General features: G+C 37.1%; 1 protein-coding gene across 3 annotated transcripts; it reads left to right on the top strand.

Annotated features, from left to right (window-relative positions):
- The first annotated feature begins 4597 nt into the window (after positions 1–4597).
- On the top strand, positions 4598–27892 carry RINT1 (RAD50 interactor 1). Of its 3 annotated transcripts, none has more exons than XM_036892379.2 (15): positions 4598–4939; positions 5408–5453; positions 9398–9445; positions 13039–13280; positions 16513–16686; positions 16789–16938; positions 17478–17634; positions 19846–19956; positions 20056–20281; positions 20800–20937; positions 21476–21675; positions 24850–25064; positions 26122–26302; positions 26382–26500; positions 27414–27892. In XM_036892379.2, the coding sequence occupies exons 3-15, from the start codon at positions 9428–9430 to the stop codon at positions 27604–27606; spliced, it is 2124 nt and encodes a 707-aa protein (XP_036748274.2). In that variant the 5' UTR covers positions 4598–4939; positions 5408–5453; positions 9398–9427; the 3' UTR covers positions 27607–27892. The 3 variants fall into 3 exon arrangements, with proteins under 3 accessions (XP_036748274.2, XP_036748271.2, XP_036748272.2); XM_036892376.2 differs by having other exon boundaries at positions 9398–9582; XM_036892377.2 differs by lacking the exon at positions 19846–19956 and having other exon boundaries at positions 9398–9582.
- The last annotated feature ends 106 nt before the right edge of the window (positions 27893–27998 follow it).

The following is a 27998-nucleotide window of genomic DNA, read 5'->3' as shown; positions in this document are numbered from 1 at the left end:
TTGTTTTCAATTTGGGGGGTGTTATACCCAGAAGCAGAATTACTGTATTATATGGTTATTCTATTTGTAATTTTTTGAGCAACCCACATACTGCTTTCCATAGCAGCTGTAGACTTGTTTTTAAAACCTGGGGTTACATGTGGGGATCTGGTTAACTGAGTATAGATAGTTTGCTTAAATGGGTGGGGGTTCTGTACTGCCTTCTTCTCAGATTATTCACCTCAATTAAATATAGTACCTTGGATAGTTTTCTGTCCTTCTGCATTACAATCACATGTCCTTGGGCTACAGTTAATTTGTAGGTTAATGCCTCAATGACAGCAATAGCAAATATTTTTGCCATAGCCACATGGTAAAAATTCAATCCTGAACTTTTAATTTTTGTGTACTTTAAAAAGTATCTTCTTTGAGATTGTGACCCCTGAGATTGTTTCATCATAAACATACATGAAGGAAAGAATGTTCACATTTCTTTGGCCATTAGTTGGGTCCATGGTTAAAACAACCCTTTCTGCATTTCAGCCAAAACTGCATTAGACAAGCAAGGTCGAAATGAAACATACATTTTAAGCTGTTTTCCAAAATGGCAGCTTTTTACTGGCTTTTATAGTTACAATAATACAAAGTGTTCAGAGCTTCTCCTCCATTACAATTCCTTCTGATAACCATTTAGTGGTTTAATGTCTCCTTGACTTTAAAATTACATCCTAACATATATATTATGTATAATATATGGGATTCTGCTTTTAACTCCACACCAGCATTACGGATTGCTAAGTGCCTAGCACACACAATTTATCTCGTTTCATCCTTATTATTGTCTAGTATTCTGTCCATCTTACATGCCTCTCTCTACTCACCATCTATTGGTTAACTGTTTTCTGTGCTCCCTCAGCCATTTCCATTGTTGAGCCAGCTGCACACAATCCTAAATGATTTATTTTCATGTCTATTTCATGTACCAGAAACTGAATTCTTCAGAAGTAAAACTTTGGCCTTATAGCAACCTTTTCTATCCTTTAATGTTATCTTTCATTGTTATGGGAGTTATACATGTCTGTGATTTAAGGTAAAAAAATTCTGTAGAAACTGTACATTTGGCAACGAAAGGACAGAGCCTGTGTACCTACCCCTCCCCTTACTTGTTTCCCCTCTTTCAACTAGTTATTTTGACGTTTACTTCATGTCTACATATAAAATGTTTGTATTGCTATTTCTTGATTTTTTTCACCTTCAGGCATTCCCTATTGACTTCACTTAATAGAAAAGAAGGATTTAGCCCTTCTTCCTTTCCTCCTTCACCAATCCCTCCCCCTGCCACTTCCCATCTCTATATCTGCCCAGTATCATTATAGTGTCCTTTTTAAAATAGATTTGTATTTATTTCATTATGACTAGGTGAACATTACTCATATCTTGGCAAAGGAGTATGGTATTATTACTTCTTTTCTCCTGCTCAGCTTTTTGTTTTTTTTCTGAGGTTAATAATTATCTTATTATGTTTTACTAAACCAAACCAAAGGTTTTTAATGATTACTTAAATCTCTCCTTCCTGAGATTTAAACAGATTAGTGTTCGGTCAGGTTCATCTTTCTGAAGGACTCTCTTCTGGAACCTTCTGACCTGCACCAATCTATGTTTAGTGCACAGATGTTGTCAGGGCATCTCACTTCATTTTTCTCGTTTGTTGTATCCTCTGTTTCCTATATCCTATGTCTCTTTCCTTTGGTTAGTACCTCATTTTAGTGTAGTACAACCTCCAATAGCTTCCTGAGGATGAAGTAAATGAAAGGAAAATTTTTCAATTCTAGAATCTTCTTTACCCAACTTGATTGGAATCAAGTATAGAATTCTAGTTTGAAATAAATTTCCCTTTGAAATTTGATAGAATTGCTCCCATGTCTTCTATTTTTCTTTGTGACTGCTGAGAAAAAATTGAAAGGCTGATTCTTTTTTTTTAATTGTACAAGCAAATTTATATCAGCTTTGTTCACAATAGTCCAAACTAGAAATAACCCAATTATCCATCCATGGCAGTCTGGTCACACACAAGAATAACACTCATCAATAACACCAAAATAATACACTCAACAACATGGATGCATCTCAAAAACATTATGTTGCATGAAAAAGCCAAATGCCCCAAAAAAGTATATTCATTTATGTGAATTTTAAAGACAATCAACACTAATCCATTGAGATAGAAATCAAAATGATTTATATCTACATACATATATGTTTTTGTTGAACCATTTTAAAGTAAGTTATAGATATCATGATCATTGAACCCAAATACTTAGCATGCAAATGACTTCATCTCTTTGAGTATAATTTATGGACTACCAATATTCCTTCATTCAGTCCTTCAATCCATGAGACTGGGGTTAGCAAACTTTTCTATAAAGTGCCAGATAGTAAATATGCTAGGTTTTGTAGGCCATATGGACTCTGTTGCAACTGCTCAACTCTGCCATTGTAACAGAAAAGCAGCCATAGATAATACGTAAATGAATATGCATGACTGTGTTCTCCTAATTATTTACAAAAACAGGCTGTGGGCCAGGCTTGGTCAGCAGGCCACAGTTTACTGACCCCTACACATAAATCACAGTTCTTTTTCATGCTCAGATTATCACAACTCATGTGAACGGGAATTCCTTCAAGCTGGCTATATGTCTTTGAAAAGACTGTAATAGCTTTTTAATGAATCACTGCTTTCTGTCCAAGATTTCACATGCTCACCTTGTAATTCCTTTGCACTATTCCTCGAAGTAGTTTTTTCTTTCTTTTTTTTCCTATTGAAGTATCATTGATATACAATCTTATGCTGGTTTCAAATATACACCACAGTGATTCAACAGTTACCCATATTATTAAATCCTCATCCCCTCTAGTGTGATCACTATTTATCAACGTAGAAAGATGTTACAGAATCATTGACTACATTCTCCATGCTGTACTACCGTCCCTGTGACCAACTTTTATTGTGATTGCAAATTATTGTGCCCCTTTATCTCCCTCCTTCCCTAGCTGCCCCAACCCCTCCCTGTTGGTAACCACGAGTCACTTCTTAGTGTCAAAGAGTCTACTTCTGTTTTGTTCCTTTTGTTTTGCTTTGTTCTTATTATTCCACAAATAAGTGAAATCATACAGTATTTGTATTTCACTGCCTGGCTTATTTCACTGAGCATAATACCCTCTAGCTCCATCCATGTTGCTGCAAATGGCAGGATTCCTTTTCTTTTTATGGCTGAATAATATTCCATTGTGTAAATGTGCCTCATCTTCTTTATCCATTCATCTACTGATGGACACTTAGGTTGCTTCCATGTCTTGGCTATTACAAATAGTGTGGTGATAAACATAAGGGTGCATATGCATATATCTTTTCAAATCAGGGATTTTTTTTTCTTCGGGTAAATTCCTAGGAGTGGAATTCCTGGGTCAAATGGCATTTCTAATTTTTGTTTTTTGAGGAGCCTCCATATTGCTTTCCACATAGGTTGAACTAATTTACATTCTCACCAATAGGGCAGGAGGGTTCCTGAAAGGCTAATTATTGATCCTTTTTAAGTGATCTGTTTTTCTCTCTGGAAGCCTAAGGTTCTCTTTGGCCCCAATGTTCTGCAATTTCACAGTAATGAACCTGGGCATGAGTCAGCTTTTATCCATTGTGCTTGGGAGCTCAATGGGCCCTTTCAATCTGAAAACCCCTGACTTTAAGTTTGGGGAAATTTTCTTGAATTATTTCTTGGTGATCACTCCTTCCCTAGACCCTGTTGGTTTTTCTTTTGCTAATCTTATTTTTCAGATTTTGGAACCCCTGGAGTTATCCTCTAATTTATTATATTTTCCTATATTTCATTTATCTATCCTTTTGCTTTTTTTCCCCCTAGGGTATTTCCCAACATTCATCTTACACTCTTAACTAAACTTTTCATTTCTGCTGTCGTTATTTCTTATCTCTGAATCCTCCTTTTAATACAGTATCCTTGTTATTGTTTTATGGTTGCAATGGTATCTCCTATCTCAGGATATTGATTACATATATGTACTTACTTTTTTAAATTGTTTTCTTCTCATTGAAGGTTTGTTTTCTCTAAGGGTTGCTCCTCCCTGTCCTCCAATTGTAGTCGCTATGGTACCACCTCCCAGGTTTGTTTTTGAAGTTGTCAAATCCCTGAGCCTTCTGCCTCTTGCCAGGTAACTCCTATTCCTCCACCCTGGCAAAGGACAGGTGATTTGGGATCTCTGCATTGGGTAAAGTGCATAGTACACGCTAAGTCCTTTCCCTCCATTCAGCTCCCAGAACGGTAGCAACCAGACCTGCGCCCTCCAGGCGGAAATTGGAGAGTCATCTCTAGTTGAATCTCATCAGTCTTAAAAAGAAAGGTCCAAAAATAATAACACTGGGAATTCTCCAAATACACAACGCAGCCAAATTACATTAAAGCTAGTCAACAAGCCCCCTTATTCTTTCAGAACCCCTGGAATATTATCTAAAATATAAATTGAAATGATTCATATTGGCTTTATGGTGTGGAGGGAGGGATAGGCTCGAGCTCCATCATTCACGGTCCCGAAGAGATGAAGTTTTCCCAGAGGCTGAGAAGGATCGCCCCTCCCCCTTCCTCGGAGTCTGCGGGTGGGAGCCCGCTTCCAGAGCCGCCGACCCTACCCCCTGCCGGCAGGGGGAGCCACGGCTCACGGCCAGCGGCCGCGCAGGCAGGGCCTCGCTGGGAAGAGAGGAACAAACCAGAGAGACGGCGAGCGGAAGTCGCGGTGGCGGCTCCGCCTACAGGCTTAGAGGCAGAGCTGGTAACTGGTCGGTGGCTGCGGCTAGATTCTGCAGGCCACGCTGGCTGCTCCCGTAGCGGAGGACTTGAGCGGAGGCGGGATGCTGCCGGCAGGCGAGATCGGCGAGGTGCCGGCAACCCCGGTGAGGCGACCCTGGTGGCCCGGAGAAGGGACTGATAGCCTAGAGAGGTGGCACAGATCTTCCAAGGGAGATTGCCTCGGCGAGGTAGCCCTGGCAGCCAGGAGACGTGGTTCCCGTGGCCCCGGGGTAGATGGCTCTTGCAGTCCTGGTGAGGTGGCACAGACCTCTCGGGAGAGGCAGTCCCAGGGCGGTGACTCGGGCGATCCAGCCACCAGATGACACAGATCTCTCTGGGAAGGTGGCCCTGGCGGCTGGGCAGAGTAACTCCAGCGGTCTGGGAAAGTGGCCGTGGTGGCTGTAGAGAGGGGCCCTTTTTGGAACTTGCATCAGATAGTCCTGGCCCCTCAGGAAAGCCCCAAGGGAAGGGATCTGGACCCTCGCAGTCTTCAGCGGGTGCCCTCTGGGAACCCTGTGTGAGTTCTATCTCCCACTTCAATCTTAACGTTTTTGTCACACCTGTTCTCCTAGTGCTGCTCTGAGAGTGATGACGAAAGGAAGAATATCGAGGAAAAAAGTAAGCAGATTCCAAACACTTTAGCGCTTGTTTTCTACCCGTCCATTTCCAAAACTCATCCTTCCGGGGTCTGCATTGGAGAAGGGTCTTAGCCTGTTATCTTTTACATGAAGTATCTTTTTTTTCTGTACAGTATGCTGGCCTAGAATTAAATATCGATTATCATTATACATATGTTTTTGTCTTTCTAAAATGGTAAAATATGAAATGTTTTGGAAACAAGCACTCCCTGACCCTCACCTCATGCAGGCACTGGTGTGCTATCACTGGAGTTCTGCCCGTCATACCAAATTCAGAGTAACTGGACTCTGCCTGTTGTTCGAAGGAGGCATCAACGTATTAAGCATCAGGAATTTGGAGAAACTGATGATCTAGGAGAGATTACCATTATCTTAATTGGGTTCAAAGCAGTCAAATGATAATTCTTTAGTTGTACTTTACCTTCAGTGAATTTGCAATTGAAAGTTTATCTGGGAAGAGTACAATGGATAATGGTCCCTGGGTCTTGGACTGGACAAGGAAGAAAGAAAAGGTCAATACGTCCATTTCCTGCCCAGGACAGGAGCATATGTCAGAGGTGTGGCCACTTGTCATTTTTCTTTAATGAGTAAAGCATGGCATGCTTTTGGAAATAAGAGAATATTCAGGGGCTTCTGAATTGAAACTTATTGGGGAAGAAAGTGGAAAAACATGTATTCCTTCAAAGGGTTTTTGGTTCTTCTGACCATGGGGATGAGTAGTAAGAGAAAGGGTACCCATGTTAACAAATTGGCTTTAGGATATAGGCTTGCCCTTAACATTGCCTACTGATCCAGTCTGCCTCAGAAAAAAGGCTATAAGTTAGTCCAGAGCACTTGACAATCATAGCCTCCACAACTCGCTCCTTTTCCTTGAGGAGCTTGGAAGTCCCCCATATCTTTCAGTTAAACCCTTCCCTTCCCACCTTTGCCCATATAGATACCTGGGAAGTTGATGACTGAGCTGTCATTTTAGCAAATGATAGATGCAGAGGTAGACTTTATCCTTGTCCCTCCTTAGGTGGCTCATTCAACTTCTTTGCAATTAGGAGTGCTCTTTACAAAAAACAGGGTAAAGGAGACACATAAAAGCCTCCCAAATCACCAATGTATCATTTTGAAGAATGTCATTTGACTAAGACTATGTTGCATTTAAATGGTTATATCAAAAGAGCATAGTTTTTTTTTTAAGTAAAGATAGAATTTACTCCCTAAGCTACAGTAGCCTTAACATTCACAAAACATTCCCTCTGCACATTGCCCTGCTTCTGTGTGTCTGCAGATAATGCCACACAGCTCACTTGTTTTACTTAAGATAAATATAAAAGGAAGACAGGGTGACTCCTATACATAATAACAGATGGATTTCTGCACTAATGAAGTTTGGTACAGACCAGCCAATTCTGATTATATTTGTAGAAGAAAATAAGAAAAAAAAAAAGAGAGTTAGGAAGCAGGGATATTAGTCCCATTTAAGTGTAAGCTGCGCAAATATTGTAATTTATAGTTGGGAAATTGAGGCATAGACTTAATGCTAATTTTTGTTTCTACCTAATAGTGGGCTACTAGTTCTCAGCATATGAACAATTCTTATAATAGAACCAAGGAAAATTTGTTTTGGGGAGCGCAAGGGGGTGGGTGTGAGGAACATACCCAGCACTAAACATACATGGTATATGTTCTGTTAGTCTTCACATAAATAATTGAACAATGGCTAGTAGTTAACTTTTGCATTTAGGCATATCTTTATCTAGCTATTTATATTTTCATTTTATCAGAAGTGGCATTTGTTTTATACTGAGGCTGATTATAACCTCTTGCCTTTCTTCCACTGTGGTTTTCTTAAAACTCCATTTTTGGTGAAGAGCCAAGTTCTCCAAGGGCAGCTCCAAGACAGAGGTGAAGGGTAAAGTCCAACCAGTATTGCTCCCCAGGAGGCTCCGTCTTGTTCCTGTAGCTTTATCTCTCATGCATACATTCTTTTCTTTTCTTTTTAAGAAATTGCTATAGTCCTTGTAGCTAAACATAAGGCTTGTTTAGAGAGAATCAAATCCTTCAGGCAAACCTAAAGTAGAGAAATAGACTGTATGTTCAGGTTTATTCTAATGTTTACTTTCCACTCTCTCTTTGTAGGGTCTTAATAGCATTTATTTTCATTTGGAGATCAATGGCTGCTGCTCTTACATTTTTATATTATCTTTTGTTTATTTTTTTTTATCCTTGGGAAATACTCAAATCTAGGAAGATAAAGCCCTGTAGGTAGAATAACTCAAGTTGTGGACTGAGTAGAGTAGAGCATTTTTAATAGCAGGGAACTTAATGACTGCTAGTGAAATGGACTTACCATTATACCACGTTTGATGCAGACTTCAGGTTTCCTAACCTTTTTCCCCAGGAAGAAAGAAACCATAATTAACTAGAAGGGCATAGTTCATCCTTGGAAATAGGTCCTTCATAAAGGGAAACAGTTTATCTTACACAGTGGGGTGGAGAGGAAGGAGAGATCTCTCCTACCTCCTTTGCCAGGAAGCTGCTGTGGATCTTCAAGTTTCCCGTTCAGAAAGCCACCCCTGGCCAGATGGTCGGCAAAGGCACAGCTAGGGATACTCTGGAAAAAGAGGGGCAGTGCTGTTGGTCCACAGACTTAGGACAGTGGAAAATAATTGAATTGCCTTTGAAGTGGACTAAGTATTTACTAGAAATCTATTTTCATTTCATAAGTGCTTAAGTTAAATAAAAATTGAAAATTTTTAATATATTCAAATCTTGCCTCATTCCACAGTTAGAGGTGACTTAAATTGCTTAATTATGTCTTAAACATTCTGGATAGTGCAAGAAGGTTTAGACCCTTGAAGAGTGAGAGAACTGACTTGTAAAATACAGGAAATGATCAATTTCAAGCATATAGAATAAGGAGTGAACTTTGGGAGATTTCACGTAATGGGATGAGAGTAAAGCCACACTGTCCTTTGTTCACTGGGCATTGTTTGCTGTTCTTCTAAATGCTACCTCTGCCACCACTTTCCTCAAGAAATGGCTCCATGGTTCCAAAGCACCTGTTTTTGCCACTTTTAGTAGGTGCAATGTGAATCGGCCCAAGTCTAGTTTATTTGCCATGGGAAGAATCTCACTGTAGACTGGATAATTTAGTGGTTGCACCAGCCATTTTGTGTTTTTTCTAGTAATTTGTGTTTTCTCTCATTGTTCTTTTTTTTCTGTTTCTGACACGGACATCTTTGTACAATGGCATTTGAAGCTTTGAAACTTTTTTACTCTTATATAAGGAGGAGTTTTTACTCACTTGATAACCCTGTCAGAGTTTTTCATATATTTGAAATTTTACAATACTATATATATTTAAACATTTTAAAACCATAGTCCTCCTTTGGTGTTATTCTAGGCCATACCGTTTGGTTCCTTAAAAATTTTGAAACTATATTACTAATCTAATAAAAACTCTCAATAAAATCGGATTTGACCTTTTTTTCCCAAAAATAAGACAGATTGATATAAGGTCTTCTGGAAAAGTTTAATATCTGTTTGTAACTGCATTGTCATGCCAACATCTATTAAAATCTGTGGTTATTAGAACAGACTGTAGGAATGTTTCCTTTACTATGAATTTCCTCAGCTCTTAGTACTTGATTGATAGATTGCTTTATAGCTATTCATTGGGTATTTGTGTGTATTTACATACATGTGTATATATATACATACTATATACACACAAAGTGCCCAATAAAACTTATATATGTATATTCATACACATTTACACATGCTCTCTAGGTATTTGTGTATCTATAGTATGTATATAGATAGATACTATTTAACTTTTGAAGGTAGATATATTGCCTTGTATATCTTTTGTATTTCCTTTAACCCCATAGTACTTAGTAGTATTGAGTAATTGTTATTCTTTAATTTTAGGTGACATAAATATTGAAGCTCTTATTGGAAATGAACAAGTCAGAGAAGGTACCAATAATGGTGATCTCCCTTCCTATGTGTCTGCATTTATAGAAAAAGAAGTTGGAAATGACCTTAAATCTTTAAAAAAACTTGATAAACTCATAGAACAGATGACAGAAAGTAAAATGCAGTTAGAAGAACAGGCAAGTATTAAAACTCATTGAAATAATATCAATAGTATGCTCATTTTAGTTAAATGTAATTTAGACATAACCTTATTAAATAGGGAATTTCGAATATATAGAGTGTGACAGTCTGATCATTTTAAACTGTTTAATAGGTTTTAAAACCTACAGTGTGTTAGGTATTATACAAATTATATAAAAGACAAAGTTTCTATTGATAAGATTTGTTTTGAAAACATAGCTATAGCTAACATTTTAGATAGCATTTCACACAATGACTGTTTAAAATGCTCTACAAGTAACTAATTTCATGGTATACAAAAATAACACCACCATTCCAAATTTTTTATATAAGCACTCATGGGGAGAGAACATGAAAGTAAGGAACACAATATGGTTATTTCTGGGTGGTTAGTTACCAGGTGATTTTTTTTTTCTTCGTATCTTTTGGTATTTTCACATTTTTTCTTTTTTACAATGAACATACTAAGATAGTTTTAAAAAAAACAGTCAATGCAGAGAAGACAAGTAATGACTCTGTAGCATCCTACTATGCTGATGGACAGTGACTGCAGTGGGGCGGCGGGGGGGGAATTGGTAATATGGGTGAATGTTGTAACCACAGTGTTGGTCACATGAAACCTTCATAAGATGGTATATCAATGATACCTTAATAAAAAAAAGAATAAAAAAGATAATACATTGTTTTCCAAAATGTTTGAAAGAGACAAGAAATGTCATTAATTCACATCTTCTCCAATACTTGGAATTGTCAAACTTCTCCTGTTTGTCAATGAAATCAGTGTAAAATGGAAAAAAAAACAAACAGTGAATGTAGTCTTAAAAAATAAGTGGGTCCCTGTACTGGCAACAGTGTATTTGTCAGAAATAAAGGATTTTTATCGTGTAGCTGCTAAATTGGGTTAAATAAACTGTGGCGTGTTAACTCCAGGTTGACAGTCATTCTATACTTTTCTCTCCCTAGCACCATAGTCTCCCTGTCTTCCTGTCTTCCCACCATGTCCACCGCTTGTTTCTAAATGTAGCCCAGCCCTGTCCTCCTTGTCCTCTCCCAGAGGCCCATGGGCTCTCTTGGAGGAAAGCACACAGCTGGGTGAGGGACACCAGCCCACATGGGTGGTTCTCAGCCCTACCTGGCAATCCTGTGGGATGGTCGGCTTCTCTGCTACTCCACTCAGCCATTCTTCCCAGTTCTCCCCGAGACACCTACCCGAACTAGCCATTCTGTCCTTTCCTTTTTCCAACCAGAAACAAATAGAGGCCATCAAGTGGGAATCCAGTGAACAGTGTACCCCATACTCCACAAACTCATTTGCATCCATTTCTACTCCTAATTCAGCAGAGGATCAATCTAAGGCAGTTGTCTTGCCCCAGACCCTTCCTTCTACCTCTGAGCTTACTTAACCCTTTTATATTTTTATCCTCTGCTCCTCAGTCAGTCCTGTCTCCCTAGTATAAGGACACATCCAGATCTCTTTCTTAAAACCTGAACAAACAACTTTCCCCTCATCTTTTAGTATTAGTCCCTTCTTTTACTGTTAGACTTTTTCAAAAAGTCACCTTATTTTGTATCCATCTCTACTTCCTAATTTGCCATTTGCTCTTGGCCCCTCTGTAATCACGTGTGTTTTCCTGATGACCATGGAAGCTTTTGGTAAAATTCCTAATGGAACCTGAAATTCAGCATATCCAAAACTGCCCTAATCCATTTCTTAAAGTGCTTCACTGTCTTGAAAAATGGCACCACCATCTGCCTGTCACTCAGACGGGAAACCGAGGAACCTTTGTAGGCAGGCCCCTCTTCCCCATCCTTCCTCTGCTTTCCTCACCCAGACCTCTTGAGTTCTGCTTCCATATCATCTCTAGAATCTGTCCTCTTGTTCCCACCCTGCCACCAGCCCCTCAGTTTAGGACTGCATTCTCTCTTGCATTTGAGGGATAGTTTGCCCATCTTCTGTTTTCTTCATCTTGCCACGTAACTTTTCTTTTTTACTCCTTACAGAAATTTCAATGTATGTAAATAAGCAAATATATAATATAGTTACACAGTTAAAGTCTTTTATGTATATGCAAGCATATATATACTTAAAATATGCATAACTTTGACAATGTTATATATACTATTTGTGTTCCTATCAACATATTTAGATCTGTCTTCTTTTTTAATGATTTTATGTTATTCAGATATGGCTGTACATAATTTATTTGACCAGACCTTTATTGGTGGACTTTTTTGCTGCTTCCAGTTTTTATTATTACAAATTAATAGAGTTCGTGTAATTTTCATCATATTACCTTTCTCAATCATAAATCTAACTGATTTAATCCCTTATTAAAAACTCTTGATGGCTTCCCATTACCTATTGGAAAAAGCCCACATTCTTCTATGGTACAAGATGCTACTTGTGATCTGGTCTCTCCCTGCCTGTGCAGGCTCATCTACTCTCTGAATTTCTCTGAGCTGTATTTTGTGCTCTACTCAGCTCTTTTGCCGTTTTCTGATCATGACTGAGCTATTCCTTCTGCCTGGAATTCCTTTCCTTCCAAAGTTCCCACCCATCCTGCAAAGGTCTGTGTCTGAACCGTGCAAGCACAGTTGCCAGGCACCTCAAAACCTTGCTATTGGAAGTGTGGGAGTTTGTTAGAAATTCAGGATCTCAGTCCCTACTTCAGAGCTATTGAGTTTGCATTTGCATTATAATCAGATCTCTGATTCCTGTGCACATTTAAAGGTTTGGGAAACAGTAGGTAGTATATTATTAAACCTAGCCTCTCTCTTCTATTGCATTAATCCCACTGTTGAAATTACTTGCTCACACCTCTCTTCATACCAATTGAGTTTAAGGGCAGCGGCTGTGTCTTACCTGGCTTTCTCCAGCACAGTACCTGGTACAGAGTGTCTAATTAGGTTGACTAAGTTGAAATTCCTCTGTAATATTCTTTATATTGTACTGATGCTTAATGGATTTTCCATATGCGATAAGAAAAATTCATTTAACAAATACCACATCTAATGACATTACTTGGATATCACATTACCATGTCAGTGGTTCTCAGCCTGGGCTCGGGTCAGAATCACCAAGGGAACTTGTGCAAAAACAGATACCCTGACTTTTAGAACCGGAGCTTCATTTGTATTTTGAAGGAAAACAATTAATAGATAAAGCATACGAGTGTTCTCGCTGGATTCTCTGAAAGTGTTGAGCTTCATGAAGGCAGATCTACAGATGCTTACTGGGGTCAGTATGATCAGCCCCTCCGTACACATCTCCACATAGAGCATTTCATGTTTAGGCTTGGTTGGTACAGGATGCAGAAGTCAAACCTTTCCTTTGAAACTTTTAACTGATAATTTTCAATTCTATTAGAACAAACATGTATTTTGAAAGTAATGAACTAGTAAACAAGATTATGAAAATCCATCTGATTGCTGCTGTTTTTTGGTATGGTCAGGTACTTACAGTTTCATCAGAAATTCCTAAAAGAATTCAGAGTGCCTTAAAAAATGCAGAAGAATCAAAGCAATTCCTTAATCAGTTTATGGAGCAAGAAACTCATCTCTTCAGTTGCATTAGCAGCCATTTGCTGACCGCACAGCCTTGGATGGAAGATCTTGGGGCCATGATTAACCAAATTGAAGAGATTGAACGGCATCTTGCTTACCTTAAATGGATTTCACAAATTGAAGAACTAAGGTAAAAAGGGCCTCTTTGTTCTCATAATTATTATTTTCCTTTGAGGCTCTGTCTTAGAGTGCATGCATGCCATTAAATAATTGAGTTAATTAAGGATTATAATAATGTTATTTTACCAGTTGTTATGAAAATAGCATTATGATAATGATTCTTTTCCTTTATTGCAAATGAACATAAACTTTTTAGGGAGCTTAATTTGCATGTCAAAGATAGTGATCTAAGTAGAAATTTTAAGTCTTATAGTAGTACTGTGAACACATGATGAAAAACTATTATTTATAATGTCAATAAGACAACCCCTCAGTGTGGTAATATTCTTCTTAATTTTACTTTTACTTTACTTTTTAGTCACTTAATGAAATGGGTTGCTTTCTCTATAATTAGAATTTTTTTCAGTGAGAATCTTCTAATAAGAGCTATCTTATGCATATTCTTAGATGGTAGCAGTTCTGCTTCTTGTGGGCACAGAAAAAAGTTCTTTTTGAATTGAGTACATATCACTAGTAAGTTAATTGTGAATGTCTGATGTTGCCTTGCAAACAAGCTAAATGAACATTTCTGTGTAGATTGGCAGATTATTTGGTTTCATGAGATAGTTCCCCAGCCCCTCCAACCTATAGTGTTCCAGCCTTGCTTTGTTTTAACTACTCTTGTTTCAAAGCCATCAGCAACCATTAATGTGTCTGGAAGCCTTGATGGAGAAAAGTCATCCATGAGTCTTAATGCCCCATTTAAAATCATAGTTAATAGATTTTATGTTATGTCTTCCAAAGAGTAAGGCAGTATCACTTTCTCCTGCACATGTTTCCCGAGGTTGTAAATAATTTTACATATCAGAACAGTATGAAAATCTTTTTTTTGCATGTTAGTTTTAACATTTATGGACAAAGTGATATGCCTATGATTTTATTGTTACTAATGATTCCAAAAATTGACTTAAGCTTTTTAGGGACTTTCCTTCTTGTTTAGGTAAATTATATGCAGTGAAGGAATTTTAAACCTTGTGTTATTTTACTTCATTTTTCCTCACCCCTCTGAAAGAAAACACCAATAATGGGCAGTATTAATGGCTTTATGAGGTAAAATAAGTCGTTAAAAACCTCACTTTTGTAGTAGCCAAAGTAATAGGCTAAGTTAATTAAAATGAGACTATGGTTATGGATAACCTTTTTCTGATGTTGGAATTGTTTCAAAGAGAAATATGTCTGGGGAATCATTAGAAACAGGAATCACTTTTTAATAATGTGTTCCTTCCCTTAGGTCTTTTGTGATACAACTCTATTTCCAGCTTTCTTCTGGGCTTCTGAGATTTTCCTTATCTCCTAATTTCCTTGTAATGACTTGCTTTTTTTTAATTCTGTAGCACTTTCTCTTTTCTGAAAAGAAGTTGCTTCTTCTTTATAGAACTAGTCTCTTCATGTTTACTCTGTTTCTTGAGTTACAGTACAGCATTATCTCTGCGAATGCACTCTGTAACCCTGGCTTTTCCTGTGCTCTCAGTGTCATTCACTTCAGTTGTGTGGAGATCTAGTCCACTGTACCCTAGAAAGTAGTACCCCATACTCTGTGGCTGCTGGTACATTTTAAGTTATTTTGTAACATTTGTACATTGCCCCAACAAGGTAGTCTTTTGTTTAGCATTATGCCCACTTAGTTTGGCTTCATATTGCTTTGAAGTGGGAAACCTTGAGATGTGTTTAGCTAATTCGCCATCATGCGTGGGGAACCTGACCTAGGCACCCTCACTTGCGCCAGCTGACCCTCTGCGCGAGCCCAGAAAGAACTCTCAGTGCCTGAGCTGCAAAAGTGGTGGATTTGTTGACACCCGCTGGGGAAAGAGTGGTTGCAAATCTGATAATAGATGTTAAAGTCAAAGACTGTTGGAAATCTCAAAAATAATTAGAAAAGAAGAAGAAATTTAGCATGAGAGCATGAGAGTAAGGGATAATCAAAAGGGCTGACAGAAATGAATATCACAAATGGGCGCTTAGCCTTCTTGTTGAGGCCTGAAACAGTGACAGTGAAAAACACAAGTGGCTTGTGGAAGGAGAGCAAAAATACCAGTGCAAAGTGGAGCTCTGCAGGGTGAGAATGCACATTCCTGTTCCCAAGGAGAGTGCTGTGCCCACCCCAGCACTTAAGCTGAAGGAGCACACTGGACCAGGGAGCGTCCCAGCCCATCCGTTCTCTCCCAGCGCCTCCACCGAGCCCCCAGGTGGGGGGGAGAGAAAGAGGGGTGTGTGTCTGGGCTGCCTGGGGCAGAGCATGCACTTCAGATTTCCTGCAGGGGGGTGATCGCCCAACTGAGATTATTGAAAAGGTTACTTTTTGTTCCTTACTCTTAGATGGCTTAAAATAGGGACTGTGGTATTTTTGTCAGAAGAAACATTGCATTTTTAAGGAAAATGTTTTGTTTTATAAAGCCCAGCATGTAAAATGGTAGCTCATGGCTTGAATTTGTCTTGAAGACATGTTTTATTTGGCTTGTTTTTAAGAATTTGGTTAATTGGTTTGTTTTTACATGAAAATCTTGATGTTTGGCTTCTCTAGAAAAATTTTAAGATTGGCCAAATTGGACCCACACTCCAACGTGGCAGCAGGTTGGCTGGAGCCTTGGGACAGGGTATGGGCTTTCCAGTTTGCCCTAGTCCTCACCCACTTCACTTTTTAAATTTACTTTACCTATCAGGCCTTTGTAGGCCTTTGAGTTTGCTACCCTTACTGTAAAGCTTTCCTTAAATTTTGTGTGGAACTTGACTAACAGTAACTTGAAAGGACTGGCCTCTGGAGTGCCACCTTCTTAGGTTTCCTCTGATCAAATTCAGCCGGGCAAAATAGCTAAACATTTGTGAAGACTATCATATTTGACTTATGCTACTAACATTATTCCCTGGACTGAGACACTAAAGACTTCTGTAAAAGGCAGATTTATCAGGAATGAGTGGGGCCTGAGGGAATGGGACACAGGACAAGCCTGTTCTCAGGAATAGTGGGAAGAGAAAGGTGAAGGGAGGTGTCCTAAACATGGGCCGATGTTCTTCAGAAGAATGCTGAATTTGAGGATTCCATCCTCCCAAGAGACTTGGATATCAGGTAAAAAGTCACTTCATGGCAATGCTTCCTTCTTCTTTGGGTATAACTTTCTATGAACAAGGAAGGCGAAGCAGCTTTTCTGCACTTGGAATTATGCTGAACAAACTGTCTTTAAGGTTTTTTTTGCCTTGTTTTACAGTGATAACATTCAGCAATATCTGATGACCAATAATGTTCCAGAGGCAGCCTCTACTCTGGTGTCAATGGCAGAGCTTGACATCAAGCTTCAGGAATCATCTTGTACTCATCTTCTTGGTTTCATGAGAGCCACTGTTAAATTCTGGCATAAGATTCTCAAGGATAAGCTTACAAGGTAAGTAAGGAATTTACCCATATTTCATGCTCGTAATGGCTTTCAGGGGGTATGTGGTGATCACTGTATTTTACTGAAACATGTGTTAACTTTTCTTTGCAGTGATTTTGAGGACATTTTAGCACAGCTTCACTGGCCATTCATCACACCCCCTCAGTCTCAAACTGTTGGTTTCAATCGACCAGCCAGTGCCCCTGAGATATACAATAACCTGGAGACTCTGTTTTGTCAGCTTCTGAAACTGCAAACCTCGTATCTTTGTTGGAGTTAAAACTTATTAAATTTCTCTAGGATGGATTTGTGGCTAGACAGTAAAACTTTTTGAAAAGTGGCCAAGAAGCCAAACAGGAATACTGGGTTTGGGCTTGATCTGTATACGCCCATGGAGTGGTGGGTTGTTCTCTTTCAAAGTGAATCGCATGTGGGTGGGAGGGTGTGGATCAGTCTGAAGTACATGACTGACCCCAGCTTATATCATATACAGGTCTCTTGGGACAACAGAAAAAAAATGGGCAATCAGGAGGAAACCTTAGTAACATAATGTTATTAAAATGATTACTTGAATGTGTTTCCTTATTTACTACTATTTATTTTAGGAAAGACGTAAAGATTAATTCTAACAACATTTTTTGTTCACTTTTTACTGAATCATATGTTATGGAAAGTTATCTGTATTATTAATTTTAGTATATTTGTTGGAAAAAACTGTGTATATATGTGTATTCATGCATGTATGTGTGTAAACAGACACACACACAATTTTTCCTTTTTCCTTGACTTGACTATGTCAGAGATGAATTACTTACTGAGCCAAAACAACTTCCAGAAAAATACTCTCTTCCTGCATCCCCTTCTGTCATTCTGCCCATCCAGATTATGCTGACTCCCCTTCAGAAGCGGTTCAGGTATCACTTCAGAGGGAACCGACAGACGAATGTTATAAGCAAGGTGTGCTTTGCAATCCCATGTCCTTGATTTTTATTAATGGACAATGTTAAGAACTTCTTTCTATACTTTTGCTAGTTTAAGTTAAAATCTGATTCTATTCACATTTCTGTTTTTTTTCTCTAAAGAGCTGAATTCTTACTTTGTCACTGCCATTTATAACTGTGTTTCGGGACTTGTGTTAATGTGCTGTAGGAACCTGCTTACTCATTAACACATCACCTGACCAGTGTCTCAGTTTTCCCCTTGGGTGTGCTGTGGTGCTTTTTACACCTGGATCCACACGTTTCACTGTGCAAATTGCTCGGTTTATAAATAAATTGGTTTTTAAATACATCAGAGAAGTAAAGGTGAAAAGTAGAGCATTAACTTTTGAATAGAGGTGCTGATGATAAAATGATTTGTAACTGTGCAAGAGAGTATGGGACTAGATGATGGGAATGGCTTTGAGGAGTTATCACCAACATTTTAGTTGTGGGACTATGCCCATGTATATTGGACATATTGCTGAGATTTTTCATTTATTTGGTCTGGAAAACAATCATAGGCACTTATTTTCAATTAAATTTGAATTTGAGAATTATTTAGCATTATTTGTTTCTGGGGGGTAGATATTACTTTGTTTGACCTTGAGTTCTGCTACATCTAAGGCAGGGCAGAGTAGCAGAGGGGTTCAGTAAGTGTTTTGAATTAAATGTTATCACACCAGAATTATACCAGGCACTGCATGTGTCATAAACAAATGAGTTTATAGGCTTTATAGAATTTTAAAGGAATTCAGGGATAGGCAGTTGTATTTGCATGGGGAGGAGTAGAGTGGCAGTGGATCTCAGGTTCTTAAATTTAGCTTGTTTTTTTGCACTTTATGAGTCTCCTCCTTTCTTGGACAGGGTGTTGGTGGGAGGAAGAGAACCAGTTAGTAAGGAAGAGGTGAGACAAAGCAATAAATATAAAGCTGTAGAGAGGCAGTAGTAAAGTGGGAAAATGTGAGTTATGTTGGCAGCACTGTGTCATCAAGCCCAAACTGCAGCACCTGAGATTAGATATTGCCTCTTAACTCAATTTTGCATTCCTAGCATCTAGCACACAACAGAGATTTACAGTTCAGCAAATGTTTTTGAATCCCTGTCCAACAAAACTTGCAAGGTTTGTAGAACCATCTCTAGGGACAATGTAAAAAGTTGCATACTTACATTTCCTTAATTATACCTATTTTAAGGCATGTGTATTTTCTGTAATGCAGACCAGCCAAAGTTTTTTCTTAATTTATCTTTTGAAAAGAAAAAGCATAAAGAAAGTCAAGTTTAAAACTATTTTGGAATGTTACTTAAAAAAAAGTTCAAAGGTAAAACAGCAGCAGACTCACATAACCCAAGAATGGACTAAGTTACCAAAGGGAAAGGGACTGGGGAGGGTGGGTGGGAAGGGAGGGATAAGGGGATTAAGGGGCATTATGATTAGCACACATAATATAGGGGGGACATGAGGAAGGCAGTATATAGCACAGAGAAGACAAGTAGTGACTCTATAGCATCTTACTACGCTGATGGACAGTGACTATAATGGAGTATGTGGTGGGGACTTGATAATAGGGGGAATATAGTAGCCACAATGTTGCTCATGTGAAACCTGAGCATAAGATTGTATATCAATGATACCTTAAAAAAAAAAAAAAAAAAAAAGTCCAAAGGCTATCAGCTCTTTGTAACACTCATCATTTTACATATTTCTAAAGTGCTAGGTTTTAAATATATATGGCATTGTAAATTTATGCATACTGACTTAAGCCACATTATTGGAATTTGTTGGGAGGACATTGAGAAACATTTGATTACTAAGCCTTGCATGAGTTTAAAGTTCAGAGTAAATTGTGCTCTTACATCTAGGGATTTTTTTTTTAATTTTTTTATTAAGGTATGATTGATATACACTCTTATGAAGGTTTCACATGAAAAAACAATGTGGTTACTACATTTACCCATGTTATCAAGTCCCCACCCATACCCCAGTGCAGTCACTATCCATCAGTAAAGCAAGTTGCCAGAGATCCACTATGTGCCTTTTCTGTGCTACACTGTTCTCTCCATGCATCTAGGGATTTTCAACTAATTTTTGTAAGTGCTATGTGGATGCAATTAAATAAAGCCATTTAATTGTGACTTTCTTGTGGAATGCCTTAAGAATTCCAACTATTTTACCTCCCTCCTTCCTTAGCCTGAATGGTATTTGGCTCAGGTACTTATGTGGATTGGGAACCACACTCAGTTTCTGGAAGAGAAGATTCAGCCAATACTGGACAAAGTAGGCTCTTCAGTAAATGCAAGGGTAAGATACTCAGTCCTGAGCACTCCAGGCATCGAGTTGAGCCATATGTGTCCCTGAATACCTTGTTTACATTACCCTGTGCTTCTCTGTTTCTTTCAGCTTGAGTTTTCTCGGGGCCTTATGATGCTGGTTCTTGACAAGTTAGCTGCTGATATTCCTTGTCTGCTCTATGATGACAATCTCTTCTGTCATTTGGTGGATGAGGTGCTCTTGTTTGAAAGGGAGCTGCACAGTGTTCACGGCTATCCTGGCACTTTTGCTAATTGCATGCATATTCTGTCAGAGGAAACCTGTTTTCAGAGATGGTTGACTGTGGAGAGAAAATGTAAGTGCTCATGTTACCTAGGGTGGGGAGAGATGTCTTTTTGTGTTTCTTAATTTTTGGTGTTTTTTTCCTCAAGTTCTGAGTAGAAAGTAGAGCTGTCTACATTTTTCTTGGTTAGTTTCTTACCACAATTCCTTCAGAGGTCATCTTATTTTCTTTTCTCCCCATCAAACTCAGTTTTTCCTAGAATTGAGCTCTGTGGGTTTCTAGAGTGGAATATTCAAGCCAATGGAGTATATACAGCTAACTGCTTTTAGAGATTTTTACATACAGTATTTCTACTCCTGATAGGATCATTTTGGATATAACTTGTCAGTATAACTGTTTTGAAGATTTTGGTTGGTGTGGTGGGGGGAAACTTTCAATCTTAAAATACAGTATGCTAAATGTAGTACAGATAGTAGGAAGTTACACATTTATTTTCTATAGAAAAGTCATTATTCCTAAAAAATTGTGAGTTGAAAAATTAGGAATGACTGTAACTTTGTAATTGACATTTTCTTTTTTCTGCATGTCAGTTGCTCTTCAAAAAATGGACTCAATGCTTTCATCAGAAGCTGCCTGGATATCCCAGTATAAGGACATCACTGATGTGGATGAAATGAAAGTTCCAGACTGTGCAGAAACTTTTATGACACTACTCTTGGTTATAACTGGTAAGTATAAGTCTTTTAAGATAAAACTTTGTTTACTGACTCTTCACATGGTACTAATTCAACAAAGTTAGTATTATCTAGTGGTTATTGTAATATCTTCAAATTCAGTTTCTATTTTGGCAGAACTCTAGCACAATATTCTGCCTTTCTGATTTTTAATAATTTAAGTCAGATCTTAAACATTGGAGGGGAAAATTCCTGAATTGTTACATAAAACCAATTAAATTAGAATTTTATTACCTGAATTCTCTTTCCATTCAGTGTAACTGTCTTCATATGTAATTTTCTCACCTGGCTTTTTTAACAAATTGAGGCATAATTTTTATATGGTGAAATACATAGCTCTTAAGTACAGTTCAGTGCGTTTTAACAAATACATATACTTGTGAAATCCATATCCTTAGAAAGTTTAAAAGTAGATCCATACTTGAATCAGTTGAGTTTTGACAAAGGTGCCCAATGATGTCAGTAGGGAAAATTGTAACTGTCATGGACAGTACCAGATACACTTCGTATGTCTTGCTAACTTTCTCCACAGACAGGTATAAAAGTCTTCCCACAGCATCCCGAAAGCTGCATTTCCTGGAGTTACAGAAGGACTTGGTAGATGATTTTAGGATACGGCTAACTCAGGTGATGAAAGAAGAGACTAGAGCTTCCCTTGGCTTCCGATACTGTGCAATTCTTAATGCCGTGAACTATATCTCAACAGTACTAGCAGACTGGGCTGACAATGTGGTAAGTTAATATGGTTTTATATTAAATAATATATATAGTAGTTTGAACAATTTTACCTTTTGAAATGCTGAATTTATAGCAAGCCAAAATATGCAGCATACAGAAAAGCAGGCCAAACTTAGGAGGTGTGATTAAAGTACATCTTTCTCAGTCCAGTCTCAAATGATTAGATAATCCTGATACTTTAATCATTGGAAAAGAAAGCCAATTTTTCACAGATTAGGAATCACTGTTCTAAGATAATCTGTATGGATACAAAACTTAGCTTGGGTTTTCACTGGGTTTCCTACAAAATAGGTTTTATGACAAAGAGCACTAATAGAATTAAGATGACCATAAAACAATGAAATATACATTAAACAGAGAAAAAACAACTGTACTGAGGATAAGGAATATGAAGATACATTATAAATGTAAAGTATCATATAATTGGGTCATGAGACAGGAAAGTAAAACAGTAAAACAATGATAATTTTGACTAAAAACTTAAAATACCACTCTAAAAATGTGATCAGTAAAATGGGAATAGAAAAATTACAAAGTAAATAATTAGAATGATTAACTGGGACTTGGTTATAAGTTCACAGTATATTAAGGAAAACATAATTTTTTAGTGTGTCCCAATGAGTCACAAAGATGCACAGGGGATATTAAAATTTCTATACATTGTCAAATCTTAATGCAATAAAAACAACAAAAAAAGCAGAAGTGAAATATAATCAAACACAGGCATTTAAAAATATTCAGTGCCTGTGTGAGGGCATTAGGGTTAGTCTAGAAAACATGATAAGAATAATCTTTTAAATTATGAATTTCTGACAAAAAATTATGACAGTGCATTATATAGAAGAAAATATATTCCTTTTTACTATGAAAGAAAAAAACAAGTCTTTATCTTAATATAGGATAAGACAAAAACATAGGATACAAAAAATATATATACTAATAACAGATAAACAAGATAAAAATCTAATACACAATTATAGTTTATTCTAACTTGGACTCTTTGGGGGACCTGGTGATTATTTAAAATCCTTTTTCTACAAAAGTGTTAATGGAAATCTGTGTGCATAATAAAATTCTGCTGAGCAAGGAAAATAAGACAAAATAATTATTTCATAAAATGAATATAATGTAGAGTGTAAATGATGAGTGCATTTGTCTATATAAAGTCACATAATCAGAATACATTCATTCATTGTGTACTCTTACGTGTTATGTTCCTAATTTCAGTAAGTACTTTATTCAGTTAGTTCCCACACTGCTCCATTTTCTGCTAAGCTTTTTCATGAAACAAATTGTCATTCTTGATTCTTGTGCCAGATGATCTAATGAGACACTCATTCAGGGCCAGATTTTTAGCTTCAGTGAAAGATTTGTGAAACATCATTAACTACTTTAATTGGAATAGTAGTCTGTTAACAAAGACAGATTGGCCATTTTCCCTATCCTTAGGAAATTTATAATCTGGTGCTGAGTTAACGGGGTCCTTCTGTCAATAGGAAAGTAACCAAATTTTAGAATTGTCTCTTCAAGTCATGAATGAATTCCGTGTTCTAGTACGTTATTATGGTATAAATTCTATTTAACATCAAAAGTCATTTCATCATCTTCACAGTCTTTCAGCCTGTGGGTGCTTTAAATAAAAAACATTAAGTTGCTCACATAGTTAGGGCAAGAAGAAGGAAGAGTAGACAGAGTTCACCTTCCATTGACTGTTGTGCCAACCCTGAATATTGAGCTGTTCTGAATTAGGAGTTTCCAGTTGTGGATGACAGAAATCCAATTCATGCTGGCCTAAGTCGGGGAGTAGAGTGGAGTGAGAAGGTGAGGAATTTGTGTAACTGAAAGGATTAGGCAAGGCTGCTCTAAAGTTACTTGTTTCTGGCTTTCTTCTCAGGTGGACTCTGTAAGTGTGGCCATAGGTGCCTCCAGGCTCACATGGTCCATGAGCGCAATCTCAAAAGGGCTGTGCCTCTTCCGTGATAGTTTCAGCAGAAATACAAGGTGGCCTCTCACATGTCCGTAACAATCACTAGTGTGGCCATACCCAATCCCCTGTTAATGGGCATTTAGGAGGTTTTTAATCTTTTACTAATTGTCTGCAACATCTGAAGGTTAAATTATGATCAGTTTATTCTGGTTAAGAATGTTGAATATGCTTTAGAAAGATTTCCATCAAAAAACAGAAAGAGTAATACTAATTCTACCAAAAGTACCACTGTAAAAACTACATTTTAATTCTCTTAACTCTTACATATCTGCTCAGTTTATTACAACTCTCAGTCTGTCTAGACCAAAACAACTACTTAAAGAAGTTAGCCATCAGGGAAATGCAAATCAAAATCACAATGGAATACCATTTTATAAAAACTAAAAAGGCTATAATAAAAAAGATAATAACAACTATTAGTGTGGATGTGGAGAAAGTTAAATCCTCACACACAACTAGCAGGAATATAATATAGTGCAATCTCTGTGCAAAATAGTCTGGTGGATCCTCAAATAGTTAAACATAGAATTATCCTATGATCCAGCAGTTCTCCCAGGAGTAGACCCAAGAGAAGTAAAGACATGTGTCTGTGCAAAAACTTGTGCACATATGTTCATAGCAGTATTATTCATAACAGACAAAAAGTGGAAACAACCCAAATTTCCATCAACTGATGAATGGATAATTAAAATGCAGAATGTCTGTATAATGGAATAATTAAAATGTAGAATGTCTGTATAATGGAATATTATTCATCAACAAAAAAAATTAAATACTGATATGTGTTACAAGATGGATGAATTCAGAACACATTATACTAAGTGAAAGAAGCCAGTCATAAAGGTCCACAAGTTGTATGATTGCAATTATATGAAAAGTACAGAACAGGCAAATCAATAGACAGAAAGATCCGTGGTTGTCTAGGGTTGAGGGGAGCAGGGAGAGGACTGGGGGATGATGGCTAAGGCTGCAGGATTTCTCTGTGGGATAATGGAAACGTTCTAAAGTTGACTGTGTTAATACATACACAACTATGAATATACTAAAAATCAGTACATTGTATACTTTAAATGAAATGTATACTTTAAATTGTATGATTTAAATGAGTGAATTGTATATGAATTATATTTCAAGCTGCTAAAAAAAGTATAATACACATGTTAACATATTTCTGCTTTCAGTTCTTTCTACAGCTTCAGCAGGCAGCACTGGAGGTCTTTGCAGAGAATAACACTCTCAGTAAATTGCAGCTGGGACAGCTAGCCTCAATGGAGAGCTCTGTCTTTGACGACATGATTAACCTGTTAGAGCGTTTAAAGCTTGACATGTTGACCCGCCAAGTAGACCATGTTTTTAGAGAAGTTAAAGATGCTGCAAAATTGTATAAAAAAGAAAGGTAAGTCCTCTGTGTTACTTTACAGGACAACTCTCACCTCCAGTTTGGCAAAAGTTAAAAGATAAACGTAATCAGATTTCCAAGGTGTCTAGATAGCACAAAGTTTGGCCTTGCGCACTATAGACTTTTAACTGTTTTTGATGAAAATCTTTCTAAAGCATATTCAACATTCTTAATCAGAATAAACTGATCATAATTTAACCTTCAGATGTGTGTGTAAATACAGAGAGCTGGTGTATGACATGGGGATTGGTGGCCTAGCCCATCACCCATTTTACAAATGCAGGGACTCCTGTGGTGCTCTGTGCATGCTTGCATTGTCCAGTGTGTTTATTTTTAGGTTTTATTACTATTTTTTTCATTGAAGTATAGTTGATACACAATATTATATTGGTTTCAAGTGTAAACACAGTAATTCCCATTATTACACAGTTACAACCATTATTAAATCCTCACCCTATCTAGTGCAGTTACTGTCTGTCAACATAGGAAGATGTTACAGAACCATTGGCTGTATTCTCCATGCTGCATGTCCCTCCCCATGACCAACTTCTATTATGATTAAGATTTTGTTGTCAGTGTATCCTACCTTCATGATTCCCTGCGGGCGCCTCTGTTGTCCTGACTGTGTGCTCCTGCAGACAGGCAAGTTTGTCTGTCCTAGCACACAGAGAACTTAAAATCTGTTTAGAAGTATTTTTAGTTCCTGTCATTTTGCTGAAAATTAGAGCATAAAATTAGCTGATGTCTCTTAAATGCTAATACATTTTACATTTTAACTGTTTATACTTATTTCAGTAAGTCATATTAAAATTTGGAGATCAAATAAGGAACTTATCAATCATCTTCATAAAATCTAAGGTATAAATATTGTTACACTGATTTTCTGAGAGCTTTTCATGTTGGGCTGTACATTTTTTCTTACCAAAATGCCCCAGGCGCAGTGTACTTCCCCAAATTTAAAATGATTGGTTAAATCTTTAAAAGTACAAGGTGATGAAGAAATTTTATAGTAAAAATCAGTGTGCTGCAAGAAGTAATGTTTTCCTCTTCCCAGGTGGCTGTCCTTGCCGTCTCAGTCAGAGCAGGCGGTCATGTCCCTGTCCAGTTCGGCATGCCCCTTACTGCTTACATTAAGAGACCGTTTACTTCACTTGGAGCAGCAGCTTTGCTTCTCCTTATTTAAAGTCTTCTGGCAAATGCTTGTAGAGAAGCTGGATATATACATCTACCAAGAAGTAAGTAAGAGGAGAGGAGACTATATTTTGGGGCTGTGATGATAAGGGCAACTCTCCTATGAATTATTCTTTGTTTCAGATAATTCTTGCTAATCACTTCAACGAAGGAGGAGCAGCTCAGTTGCAGTTTGATATGACTCGGAATCTTTTTCCTTTGTTTTCCCACTATTGCAAGAGACCAGAAAATTATTTTAAACAGTAAGCTCAATATTTAACAATTAATATTGATATATCATAGTTCTAGAGAAGGTTGATTCCTTTAACAGCTTCAGGATTCCAGTGATGTTTGGTGGAATAAATACAGAATGAATTAAATTTTTAAAACATACATTGTGTACCAAAATAATATGTGACCCATGTCCTAAAATGTTTATCAGAACTAGATCTAAAGTTTATGTTGGGCTTTGTTTTCTAGCTTTTGGTTTAATGCTCCTATTTGCTTGTTACTGAGAATAAATAGAAAATGAAAGCAGGTGAATTCTACCATATTTAATAAATATAGGAAATTAAAAATATCTTCAATACCTTAAAAAATGTTTTCATAAACATTTAATATTAATTTTGGTTCTAAGCATAACTATAAATGTATGTAAGAAAAATCTTAGAAGTATTTTTAGAAATTGTTGATTTAAAATTTAAATTATTTGGGGGTTTGGAGATTATACTACTTTTAAATTTACTTTAAAATGAAAGATTATTTTTGTTCATTTTAGTAAGGTATCTATATGTTTTTGTTTTTTGTATTCTACCTTTCTGCTGCTTCCACTTTATCCCTTAGTTTTCTCTTTTCCTATATTCTAATTTACCTAAAGTCCTAACTACATGTAATACATTGTATCAAATATCACATTTTGGGAAGTAATTGGTTCAGAAAACAGTGATCAAATGACATCATAGTAATTAATGAAATACAAACTCTACACATACATAGTCCTAACATGTTAAAAGACCCAAGTAATAAATCCATAAATAGTTTTTACAGAGGGCGCAAGGATTAGTAGTGCAGGAAAGCTGTTTAGTTTCTCAAAATGAAATTGTTATAGGATGATACAGATGATATAGATAATGGACATCTCATTTCCCTCTTGAATTTTTTTTTTCTTTTTAACAGTGTAAAAGAAGCCTGTATTATTTTGAATTTGAACATTGGTTCTGCCCTACTTCTGAAAGATGTCCTGCAGTCAGCTTCAGGGCAACCTCCTGCTACAGCAGCATTAAATGAAGTTGGAATTTATAAACTAGCTCAGCAAGACGTTGAGATTCTACTTAATTTGAGGACAAACTGGCCTAACACTGGAAAATAATGTGTCTTTTTTTTTGTTTTTGCTTTTGTGTTTTTTTACAAAGAGGAAGCCAGTTAGATTTCAAGTTAAAGAATGAAGTTCTGAATTAATGAAACTGAACAGTTGAAAACTTTATAAAATCATTTATTATCTTGGACTTACGGTGTTACTAAAATGTTGACCATATTTCCTGAGTCCTCTTGTTCCTGAGAATACAAAAGCAGAACACTCAGAAGCCATGAAAACTCAGAGTAATTCCATTTACAAATATAAATGCCAAATATGTCTGTTGAAAAAAATATAAGAGCCGAGATAATAAATTATAACCAACTTTCAATTTCCTGTGCTAGTTAAGGGAGACTGTTGTGGATAATCAACAGCAAATAAATTTTTAAAAAATCACTTTAAAATGC

The sequence above is a fragment of the Manis pentadactyla genome, chromosome 7 (assembly GCF_030020395.1).
Source record: "Manis pentadactyla isolate mManPen7 chromosome 7, mManPen7.hap1, whole genome shotgun sequence".
NCBI lineage: Eukaryota > Metazoa > Chordata > Mammalia > Pholidota > Manidae > Manis > Manis pentadactyla.
This window is presented reverse-complemented; position numbering and strand designations above follow the sequence as displayed.

Excerpts from the sequence above, each read along its gene's own strand:
- RINT1 (XM_036892376.2), top strand. The coding sequence starts at position 4,898 with ATGCTGCCGGCAGGCGAGATCGGCGAGGTGCCGGCAACCCCG. Across the intron at positions 9,583-13,038 it reads AAATGCAGTTAGAAGAACAG|GTACTTACAGTTTCATCAGA; the intron begins GCAAGTATTAAA and ends TGGTATGGTCAG. Across the intron at positions 25,065-26,121 it reads AAATTGTATAAAAAAGAAAG|GTGGCTGTCCTTGCCGTCTC; the intron begins GTAAGTCCTCTG and ends TCCTCTTCCCAG.